The 11,880-nt window shown below is 42.8% G+C and overlaps 1 protein-coding gene and 1 pseudogene across 4 annotated transcripts; one reads left to right on the forward strand and one right to left on the reverse strand.

Annotated features, from left to right (window-relative positions):
• Positions 1 to 1,450: 1,450 nt before the first annotated feature.
• Positions 1,451 to 4,211, reverse strand: LOC110533551 (annotated as a pseudogene).
• LOC110533549 (transducin beta-like protein 2) lies at positions 3,699 to 9,886 on the forward strand. Of its 4 annotated transcripts, none has more exons than XM_036989958.1 (8): positions 3,699 to 3,816; positions 4,617 to 4,706; positions 5,764 to 5,879; positions 7,866 to 8,050; positions 8,441 to 8,592; positions 8,755 to 8,881; positions 8,967 to 9,119; positions 9,249 to 9,886. In XM_036989958.1, exons 2-8 carry the CDS (start codon positions 4,619 to 4,621, stop codon positions 9,706 to 9,708), a joined length of 1,281 nt encoding a protein of 426 aa, XP_036845853.1. In that variant the 5' UTR covers positions 3,699 to 3,816; positions 4,617 to 4,618; the 3' UTR covers positions 9,709 to 9,886. The 4 variants fall into 4 exon arrangements, with proteins under 4 accessions (XP_036845853.1, XP_036845852.1, XP_021473554.2 ...); XM_036989957.1 differs by having other exon boundaries at positions 3,803 to 3,821; XM_021617879.2 differs by lacking the exon at positions 3,699 to 3,816 and having other exon boundaries at positions 4,256 to 4,706.
• The last annotated feature ends 1,994 nt before the right edge of the window (positions 9,887 to 11,880 follow it).

The following is an 11,880-nucleotide window of genomic DNA, read 5'->3' on the forward strand; positions in this document are numbered from 1 at the left end:
TTATAAATATGACTGCTACTCAAAGTGTTTGAGAGGCCGGCTGTTCTAGACTCTGTGCTGTTTGTCGCTCCAGCAGGGCCACAAATAAGCAGTGGGTGAGGGCTTTGGTGGTGCTGACTGTATTTCAAAGATAATTCGTAAAAATCCAAATAACTTCACATATCTTCATTGTAAAGGGTTTAAACACTGTTTCCCATGCTTTTTTAATGAACCCTAAACAATTAATGAACATGCACCTGTGGAATGGTCGTTAAGACACTAACAGCTTACAGACAGTAGGCAATTAAGGTCACAGTTATGAAAACTTAGGACACAAAAGCCTTTCTACTGACTCTGAAAAACACCAAAAGAAAGATGCCCAGGATCCCTGCTCATCTGTGTGAACGTGCCTTAGGCATGCTGCAAGGAGGCGTGAGGACTGCAGATGTGGCCAGGGTATTAAATTGCAATGACAGTAGTGTGAGACACCTAAGACAGCGCTACAGGGAGACAGGACGTACAGCTGATGGGCCTCGCAGTGGCAGACCACGTGTGACAACACCTGCACAGGATCGGTACATCCGAACATCACAACTGCCCGAGTTACACCAGGAACGCACAATCCCTCCATCAGTGCTGAGACTGTCCACAATAGGCTGATAGAGGCTGGACTGAGGGCTTGTAGGCCTGTTGTAAGGCAGGTCCTCACCAGACATCACCGGCAACAACGTCGCCTATGGGCACAAACCCACCGTCGCTGTACCAGACAGGACTGGCAAAAAGTGCTCTTCACTGACGAGTCGCGGTTTTGTCTCACCAGGGGTGATGGTCGGATTTGTGTTTATCGTCGAAGGAATGAGCGTCACACCGAGGCCTGTACTCTGGAGTGGGATCGATTTGGAGGTGGAGGGTCACAGCATCATCGGACTGAGCTTGTTGTCATTGCAGGAAATCTCAACGCTGTGCGTTACAGGGAAGAAATCCTCCTCCCTCATATGGTACCCTTCCTGCAGGCTCATCCTGACTTGACCCTCCAGCACGACAATGCCACCAGCCATACTGCTCGTACTGTGCGTGATTTCCTGCAAGACAGCAATGTCAGTGTTGTGCCATGGCCAGTGAAGAGCCCGGATCTCAATCCCATTGAGCACGCCTGGGACCTGTTGGATCGAAGGGTGAGGGCTAGGGCCATTCCCCCCAGAAATGTCTGGGAACTTGCAGGTACCTTGGTGGAAGAGTGGGGTAACATCTCACAGCAAGAACTGCCAAATCTGGTGCAGTCCATGAGGAGGAGATGCACTTCTGTACTTAATGCAGCTGGTGGCCACACCAGATACTGACTGTTACTTTTGATTTTGACCCCTCTTTTGTTCTGGGACATTATTCAATTTCTGTTAGTCACATGTCTGTGGAACTTGTTCAGTTTATGTCTCAGTTGTTGAATCTTGTTATGTTCATACAAATATTTACACATGTTAAGTTTGCTGAAAATAAACGCAGTTGACAGTGAGAGGACGTTTCTTTTTTTGCTGAGTTTACATCAGAAAATGTATGGTTGTTTCTGGTTGTTTATCAAAGTTAGCTGGCTAACTCATTGAACCTGCTTTGTAGTATACCCCTCAGAAAGACAGGTCATGTTGTTACCTGATCCGCTGCACGATGGGTCAAGTAGAATGTACTCCACATCTATACTGCGGCCCATCTGGGTCCACCTTTAGGATGTCCTGATTGGCCAGCTGCTGACATGTGAGTCTGGTACAGAGCAGGCGAGTGGACATTGTGGAGAGATGCTTGGCGTCCAGGTCAAAGGCAAACCGTTTCCTTCAACACAGGCCAGAAAGGAGGTTTTGGTCAAAGGTGTGAGGTGAGACAAGTAACCCTTACAATGTGCTTTGAAATCTGATCAAAAGAGCTATCATTTTGTAACCTTAACTTTTTGCAGGATTAACATCACAGGACACAAGTTTCTCTGATCCAGAATAAGTATATTTCTGGACTATTAAACATGGTATTTAGTCCAAGAGTATGCTTAGTCTGGGTCTGGGAAATTGACCCTCCATATTTCAATCAAGCTTTACCCTTTGTTATTCATGATGGTGGCGAGGTGGTTGGTTTTGTTCCCCGGCACTGTACAGGAGCCAGGACATGGCTGCCTGTAAGAGGGTTCACGAAGTACGCAGGGAGACAGCTGGCCTGTTGGGATATAAGGGAGACAGTAGTAGACATGCAAGTCCATGGGCCTTGTTTGAAATGCATCTTAGCTTCTTTCTTTTATCAGAATAGATCTTACAAGGTAACCTCATCCAATCATGTACAGATCAGTGATGACCTCAAGGAAGGAAGGAAGGAAGGAAGGAAAGGATGGAAGGACGCATTTAGAATCCATACCTTGTCTTGTAGAATGATGTGGCCAGCCTTGTAGAGATTGTGGCCATGGAAGTCTGTCTTCGCAGAGACAACCAGCAGGTCTGAAAGTTGCAGGTCACCCACAAAGGATTTCCCCTTCAGATTCAGGTCATTGAGCCTGGACATCAGAAACACACATTTTGGTTTTAATTTGCCTAATGTCAACCTCGATCACTAGAATGAGTCCATGCTCAGTCAATATAATTAACAGGGAATGAAGAAACATCCAAGGCTTGTCACTGACTGACTTTGTAGGCCTGTCCCAGGAAGGCGAAAGACCTCTCTCTTTAGGTAATCGATGGCGTCCTCCACCGTGGTCTTTAATATGTTCACACGCACATACCTTGGGAGCTGATAGCCTGAGGAAGTCATATTTAACATATTTCCAGTGAAGTATCCCAGACAGTGTGAATAATGCAAAAAAGTTGACCAGCTGTACAGACTTCAGAAGCATGTTACTAAGCCAGTAATATTAGTGTACATACATTTCCTATCTAAGACTACTATGCCACTCCATATTTTTGCAGCTAAAATAACATATTTTCTAAAATTTCTAACAAGAGTAATAAGGATCAATCAATCCAACCTTCAGGCTGCTGGAGACTGGAGGAGAGTAGGTCCTGGTTGCAGCTGACCTTCTGCTTGATTTTCATGCCGGCCAGGGCAGCCTGCAGTCTGGAGCAGTGCTTCATCATCAGAGCCTTCCAGGCCCCGCCACACTGCAGCCCCTTACCAACAACTAGGTCATACACCAGAACCTGTGCAATGGACAGGACCAAACAAGAGGTAAGTGACCAGCCATGGTGTTGGGGCAGTGTTCTTCAATCTTTGTCCATGGGGATCTGATCCACAGGGTGTGCAGCTTTTGTTCTATCCATGTTCTAGCACGCCTGAATCAATTACAGTACATAATCAGGTGTGTTCGTCTGGGTCGAAACAAATGCCTGCATATTCAATATCAGATTTGAAGAACTATATGTTGGAGGGACTGTGATTGGTAGTCCCATAGGGCAGCGCTCAATTGGTCACTGCAAAAAATAATTTGTTCTTAACTTGTTGAGGACATGGCAGATTTACGCCCCCTTTGGAGAAATTGGGTACCCCTAGTAAACTGAAAAAAAAATTGTCAAAAATTGCTAATATATGCATGTAATAATTATTATTGGATAGAAAACACTCTAAAGCTTCTAAAACCGTTGGAATTATGTCTGTAACTCACTGACTTGCCTAGTTTTGAAAAAATAAGCTTTTTGTTCAAAAAGGCAGGATGGGGGAGAGAATTGTCCAATGTGTTTCACATTACCTGGTCCTTGGCAAGATTCATTTTTTATTTTAGTTTGTTTGAGGAGCTTTGTGGACTCAATGATCTCTTGGAGGATAGATGAAAACTTCTGTGTCTCACACCTGTGCAAACAGATGCTTGATATTCTGGTGAGGTGAGAGCATTATTGTTAACAATATTAACACCCACAGTACTGCTGTAAAGTTAATCTCTGCTGAAAATATCTTTAGCTTCTAGGCATGAACAGCAAGGTGTTGTCTGTGTTATTTGATATTTACTGGTTAGCTACGTGGTAAATGTTGACAGAGCAAGGCGTTAGCTAGCTAGCTACTGTACTCAGTACACTGTAGCAAATGACCTGAAATGTACTGTCGTAAACCAGTCTATAAAGCAGCCTGGTTCCTCTCCACTTTCTCGATGATCTCGGCAGCTTTCACGTACAAAGCCATTGTTAGAAAACAGATAATGTGTTATCATTATGTACAACTACATGAATATATCTCCACGACACCCACGTTTCTACAAGTGGGCAATATGCTTTACTGCCAAAAAAATAAAAAACTTTACTGCCGGATGAAAAATGTAGGAATCGATTTACGTTAGAACTCAAAGTGCCTACGACTGTTACATACTGTACTGTCTTTGACCGTGCTCTGCTACTGACTTCAGAAACTGAATGAAGACGAATGTTTATGCATTTGTAAAGCAAGTTAGAGTAGTCGTTTTTGCATGTCATACAGTTAATAACTACAACATTATTTATATTTAAATACACCGATATTGCTAGCTGAGCAAAGCTGCATGCACAGCAAGTAGCTGACGTTACCTAGGCTAGCTTCTCAGAGTTTGCTAGCTAGCTTTAGTTAGCTATAATTTTAGCCAGTGCTAACGTGGCACAACTGTGCAAAGATGGAGTTTGCTGCTCTTATTGCCTTGACCGTATTAATAGGAATGCTGATAATTTTGGTCGCAATCGCTGTGGGAAAGCAGAAAGGAGAAATAAGTGATCAACTAGAGCAGAAAGAAGAGGACTCGGTTGGTAAGTTGCTCCTCTTGCTTGTTTGCATGTCTTGTTGCTATGGATTGCTATTGTACTAACGTTAGCTAGCTGTCTCAAACAGGTGCAAGTTACACAATGTAATATAAGCCAGTGGCCCTTGATGACAGTTAGAATAGATATATTCATTTATAAGTATTGGCACCAGGTCAAAATTCTCTACATGTCCCGAAGCCAGCCATAAACTTGTTGCTGGAAGAAAGATTGAATTAAATGGTGACCAATGCCATACAATTAGAATACTAGAAGGGACTTTAATCTTCTTATGATGGTATAAAGGGCAGTCCATAGAGATCCTATTAAATTTCTTTATTCAATTAATTAGAATTCTAATTCATACTTCTGTGGGTCAGGGAGTTGGTCAACCATGGTTTGCCAGTTCTGTGATAAGATATTGTGTAAAATAATGAATTTAAATAATGTATCTGCACTGTTTGTTAGCTAACTAGGCAGCCAGTTTTAGAATTTTTCTAATTAACTGCCAATATGCCAACATTCCATTCAAACAATGCAGTCAATCATGCACCATAGACTGGCTGAAATCAGTTGATGATAAGACTTAGACAAGTTGTAAATGCAACAAATACCAATATTGTATCATATCACCCAAAGCTTTCCAAGGAAACAAAAATGTAGACATTTATGGTCTGTTTACATATATTTTAGAGGCTATTTGTACATTGGTATAAAACCCTTATAAACTGTATTTATAATTATTTGACTATTTTAGGTTGACAATCATTATATTACACAATTTCTAATATCAAACACCTTTTATTTTCCTGCATTAGTAATATAAGGATTATGCCTCTACTACCATTAATTCCAATTACACCAATATGGCTGCTGTTTTTGCACGTCTAGCAATTTAATAGACCTAAACATTGTTTTGTTACAGAATTGTAAGATGTTGATTCAAAACATTTACCGCTTCCAGAGGAGAAAGCAACCAGAAGTTTGAACATTTTGATAATGGAAGTTACTAGAAAGTGTCATATTGAACGTCTTGTGTAACGAGATGCCAATTCATCCCCTGCAGCAGAGGAAAGTGCAGTGAAGGCTTCCACTGCCAAGAAACAGAAACAACAGCGTCCTCGCAAGGAGAAAGCCCAGCAGCAAACCTTCAGCCATCGTCTCCTGGCATCCTCCTTGAAGGTGGGCCATGCTTCACATACTGTGAAACCCATATTACGCCTTATCAAAGAGGATCTATTATATAGACAAGATAGTTGAGTGACCGCTCTAACAATGGAAATGCATGTTCTCGAAGATGGGAGGCAAGATCAGGTGGGACCATTCTAGCCAATGAGGGCAGATACATGTGTGAACAACAGTTTTTTTTCAAAGTTGCCAGAATGCCACATGTATCCACTTGTATCAGTACATTTTGTAAAAGCCTAAACATTACAACACTTTCTCATAGTCCTCCATACAAAATATCCCAACTTGGTCTGCTTATCTCACGCTTTCAGATTTTGGGCAGAGTAATCCTCTCGTTTCACCTTTTCCTCTCTGGACATATTTAGGCATTTACTAGAGTGAATGATGTCATTGCCAAGGGTTGCTAAGAACCAACCCACAAGCCAGTTGTTTAATGCATGATAAGCTGCACCAACCAGGCACAAGTACTTGGGAGTATGGCTAGATGGTACACTGTCCTCTCAGCACACAAAGCACACAAAGCTGAAGGCTCTCTCAGCACACAAAGCTGCAGGCTAAAGTTAAATCTAGACTTGGTTTCCTCTATCGTAATCACTCCTCTTTCACCCCAGCTGCTAAACTAACCCTGATTCAGATGACCATCCTACCCATGCTAGATTATAAAGACTTAATTTATAGATCGGCAAGTAAGGGTGCTCTTGAGCGGCTAGATGTTCTCTACCATTCGGGCATCAGATTTACCACCAATGCTCCTTATAAGACACGTCACTGCACTCTATACTCTTCTGTAAACTGGTAATCTCTGTGTACCCATCGCAAGACCCACAGGTTGATGCTTAATACCCTCTTAGCCCCCCCCCCCTGCAGCCCTCATCCTCCACATACAACACCCGTTCTGCCAGTCACATTCTGTTAAAGGTCCCCAAAGCACACATATCCCTGGGTCACTCGTCTTTTCAGTTCGCTGCAGCTAGCAACTGGAACGAGCTGCAACAAACACTCAAACTGGACAGTTTTATCTCAATTTCTTCATTCAAAGACTCAATAATGGACACTCTAACTGACAGTTGTGGCTGCTTTTTTGTGATGTATTTTTGTCTCTACCTTCTTACCCTTTTGTGCTGTTGTCTGGAAATGTGCTGTTGTCTGGACAATAATGTTTGTACCATGTTTTGTGCAGCTGCCATGTTGTGTTGCTACCGTGTTGTTGTCATGTTGTGTTGCTACCATGTTGTTGTTGTGTTGCTACCATGCTATGTTGTCATGTTGCTGCCATGCTATGTTGTCTTAGGTCTCTCTTTATGTAGTGTTGTATTGTCTCTCTTGTTGCGATGTGTGTTTTTGTTCTATATTTTTTTATCCCAGCCCCCGTCCCTGCAGAAGGCCTTTTGCCTTTTTTTAGGCCGTCATAGTTAAGAACAAATTCTTATTTACAAACTTGCCAAGTTAAATAATGGTAAAATAAAAAAATGATGTAATGACAGTGGTGTGTGACGAGGTTACAGAATTATCTGATGCTTGATCATCGATTGTGTAAAAACTGATCAGAGTTTAGGTTGCTGGTTTGAGTTGGGGCAATCATGGTGGTATCTATTAAAGCACAGAGATGGAGGTTGCAGTTTAAAAGGCTGATGCCCACTCATTCACAATGGTTGGAGATGATTAACTGGAAAAACAAGGAAGGGAAATAATAACAGTAAATGTTCTCCAATCAAATGATAATATAAATTAAGAAATAAGAACAAACTTATCTTAAACGCATCCAAAAACACGAAAGGTATTGCAAAAGACACTTCTGCAAACTGTAAAGTTTGGTCTGCACATTGATTAGTGACAGGTGAGTGTTTAACCTGGTGGATTGGCTGAAGTCCTTCCTTTGCTGGAGGGGGATTGGACAGGTGGTTGGAGGAGAGGACTGGCAGTCAGTGTAGGGGAAATTCAACAACAGCTTGGCTGACTCGTCTCTGTCTTTCTCCCCAGAGTCACAGTGGCAATGTGACGTCCCTGGACTTCAGCAGCAACGGGAAGTACCTAGCTACTTGTGCTGATGACCGCACTGTCAGGATATGGAGTACCAAGGACTTCCTGGACAGAGACCATAAATGTCTGAGGGCCAACGTAGAGCTGGACCACGCCACGCTGGTCCGCTTCAGCCCTGACTCAAAGTACACACACACCCACGCATGTCCAGAACAAAGGGTATAGATACAGTACATTCGGAAAGTATTCAGACCCCTTGACTTTTTCCACATTTTGTTACGTTACAGCCTTATTATAAAAGGGATTAAATGTTTTTTTTCCCACATCAATATACACACAATACCCCATAATGACAAAGCAAAAATAGTTTTTTATAAACGTTTGCGAATGTATTAAATAAAAAATATTTACACAAGTATTCAGACCTTTTGCTATGAGACACCAAATTGAGCTCAGGTGCAACGTAACAAAATGTGGGAAAAGTCAAAGGGTCTGAATACTTTCCGAATGCACTGTAGATGGATAGAGAGCCTCTTGTCTTTCTATACCTATTTTCACTCTGTCTTGGTTTGCAGGGCCTTCATTACTTGGCTGGCTAACGGAGATACTATTCGCATCTTCAAGATGACCAAGAAGGATGATGGTAGCTTCACTTTCAAAGCTGCCCCTGAAGACTTCCCTCAGAAACACAAGACCAATGTCATCAACATCGGCATCGCAGAGACGGGTATGACTGCTAAATGTATTCAGACTGAATGGCTAAAAGGCAGGAAGATGTGAATGTGTGATATGCTAATTTTTATGATTATTGACTGTTAGAAGTTATGAAAGAGACCCTTGTTCCAGTCTAAAATCTCATCCGTCTCCCTTTTTGTTTTCTGTGTTCCAGGCAAGTTCATCATGAGTGCCTCCACTGACACCAACATCCTCATCTGGGACCTGAAAGGAGAGGTACTGGCCTCTGTCATCACCAACCAGATTACCAACTCCTACGCTGCCATCTCACCATGTGGCAGGTCAGTACCCTAAACGAGTCTGTGCGGGTTTTTATAGCTAATGTACTCTCAGTCAGATCATTTCTGGATGGTTTTCTGTCTTCAGGTTTGTTGCCTCCTGTGGCTTCACTCCTGACGTGAAGGTGTGGGAGGTGTGCTTCGGGAAGGGTGGCGAGTTCAAAGAGGTGGCCCGCGCCTTCGACCTGAAGGGCCATTCAGCTGGAGTCCATTCCTTTGCGTTCTCTAACGACTCACGCAGGTAAGGCATGCATTGTGTGGTATCCTTTCAAAACATTGATGCTTGATTTGCATGGATGACATTATGATAACATTCATAAGGAAGATTTCCCCCATTGAGGTATGTGAAACTGTCTTTCGTTTCCCCCAGAATGGCCACTGTGTCCAAGGATGGCACATGGCGACTGTGGGACACGGATGTGGAGTACAAGAAGCAACAGGACCCCTACCTACTGAAGTCAGTGCCTTGCCAGTCGTCGGAGGGAAGCCGTGTGGCCCTGTCGCCGGATGCCCGCGTGGTGGCCATCTCCAACAGCTGCAGCGTTGCCATGTACAGCACCTCCACGGGTCAGCTGGAGGAGGAGTTCCACGGAGTCCACAGCGAGGAGATCACTGATCTGAGGTTTGACATCAACAGCCGCTACCTGGTGTGCAGCGGGGACCGGGCGGTACGTGTGTTCCACAATGCGCCGGGCTACCGTGCGGCCATCCAGGACATGCAGGCCATGCTGAAGAAGGCCCAGAACGAGGGCATGAAACAAAGGCTAAAACAGCAGATACAGGAGGCGCAGAGCGCGCTGGACACTGTGCTCACAGCACCCAAGGATTAAAGAACTAAAGCCCCCCCCCACCCTAGGCTTGGTGTGTAGACCCCTATTTCGATCTCTCTCTTCCTCCCCTTCTCTCACACACTGCCTCCACAGAATGGCATGCAATTTGACTCCTGTCAGGGATGTGGCATTTGCATGCTGGTTTTAATAAATAAATCATGATATGTTTCTATAGAAATATGGCTCTGTTTTGTTTTGTGAATGCTCTGCCTGCCTCAAAGTCAGGAATACTATGTTCTCTGTCTTCTTGGACCAGTAATCCTACTACTATAGAAGAGCTTGCTTTGCTTTGGCAACACAAACATTTGTTGTATAATAGGACCAGAATTCAGCTGGGGTGCCTCGTGTTTCTACAGTTCCTCTGTAGAAACATACTAAACTAACAATAATTTCCATGACATCCTATCCAGGTGAAAGCTATGATCCCAATGTCATTGCATGTTAAATCCACTTCAATTAGTGTTGATGAAGGGGAGGAGACATGTTAAAGAAGGATCTTTAAGCCTTGAGACAATTGAGACATGGATTGTGTATGTGTGCCATTCAGAGGGTGAATGGGCAAGACAAAAGATTGAAGTGCCTTTGAATGGGGTATGGTAGTAGGTACCAGGTGCACCAGTTTGAATGTGTCAAGAACTGCAATCTTGCTGGGTTTTTCACGCTCAACAGTTTTTCATGTGTATAAAGAATGGTCCACCACCCAAAGTACATCCAGCCAGCTTGACAACTGTGGGAAGCATCCCTGTGGAACGCTTTTGCCACCTTGTAGTCTATGCCCGATGAATTTAGGTTATTGAGGGCAAAAGGGGTGCAACTCAATATTAAGAAAGTGTTCCTAATGTTTTGTACACTCGGTGTCTAGACTTGACAGTTCATGCAGCTTTTGTGTTCGGTCTGATGGAATACCGAACACATTGTGTCTACACCTACATTTAAATGTAGGTGTAGCGGTCTAAGGCACTGCATCTCAGGGTTAGAGGTGTCACTACAGACCCTGGTTCGATTCCAGGCTGTATCACAACCGGCTGTGATTGGGAGTCCCATAGGGCGGCGCACAATTGGCCCAGCGTCGTCCAGGTTAGGGTTTGGCCGGGGTAGGCCGTCATTGTAAATAAGAATTTGTTCTTAATTGATTTGCCTAGTTACATTTAAAAAAATGTATACTGGGCCCACATTGTGTCAGGATTCCCTTTTGCCTGCAACATATTCAAATGCCAGTATGCATTTGGCAAACGGTGGAAGCACCTAAATCTGATAACACAACAACTTGATGGCAGTAACCAACTACTGGTGGTCAGGGTTTCTCTTCACTCTGGATGCAAGACGTCGCATATAGTGGACGACGTCTTCAGCAATTCGCCTACAGCTCTCCATAAAACGTATGTTTTGGGAGCGAGAGGCTAGGAAATATCACTGGTGAGGAAATACGTTCCTGCTTTTAATGATTAAAAAAAAACATTTAATTTTTTATGTTTTTTTTTATTGCAGTAATGTAAAATAATGTAAAATGGTATTAATGTACTGCTAGAATTCCTCATAGAAAACATGGACGTTTTTTTTTATTAGTGAATGTACATTTATGAATATGAAAATGTTCGATTAGCACAATTAGATGAGGTAAAATTGTTTTTCCTCTATCCTTTTTATAGTTAAGGAAACCGAGCAGCAAATTCTCCCATAATAAACAAAGGTCATCAGGAATATAACAATTATAAAACTCATTTCTTTACATGTTGACAATGACAAAATAAATGCAAAACTGTTTCTGGATGCTCAACACAAAAAGTACAGTTAATGTTAGTTTTTTTTTAGTTTCTTCAGGTAATGTTTCGCAGGGTAATACTTATGGATCATTTTGAAAGATGCCTCTTTTGATCTTGTTAACTAGCAGTTATTTGTGTGGGGAAAAAAACTGACTTTTTTCAAACAGATATTATTGACAAATGTATTCCTGTAAGTTGTGACATAAGGAATAGACACAATATCCCTTTGAAATAAAACACTTCTGTTGTCCTGAGGGAGCAAGGAGAAACATATGTTTCCTATTGGAGAGACACGGTAGATACATTTTAATGTAGGTGTAGACGTATGACGAGATCGGAATTCCATGATAAGAACAAGAAAGCTGCTTGAACTGTCAAGTCTAGGCACGGCCTTAGGGATGCCAGTGTA

Source organism: Oncorhynchus mykiss, chromosome 10 (assembly GCF_013265735.2).
Source record: "Oncorhynchus mykiss isolate Arlee chromosome 10, USDA_OmykA_1.1, whole genome shotgun sequence".
Taxonomy (NCBI): Eukaryota; Metazoa; Chordata; class Actinopteri; order Salmoniformes; family Salmonidae; genus Oncorhynchus; species Oncorhynchus mykiss.

Bases quoted from the DNA above. Each gene is read 5' to 3' on its own strand.
- LOC110533549 (XM_021617879.2), top strand. From the start codon at position 4,577: ATGGAGTTTGCTGCTCTTATTGCCTTGACCGTATTAATAGGAATGCTG. The intron at 8,882-8,966 runs GTCAGTACCCTA...TTCTGTCTTCAG, and splicing joins GCCATCTCACCATGTGGCAG to GTTTGTTGCCTCCTGTGGCT. The intron at 9,120-9,248 runs GTAAGGCATGCA...CGTTTCCCCCAG, and splicing joins TTCTCTAACGACTCACGCAG to AATGGCCACTGTGTCCAAGG.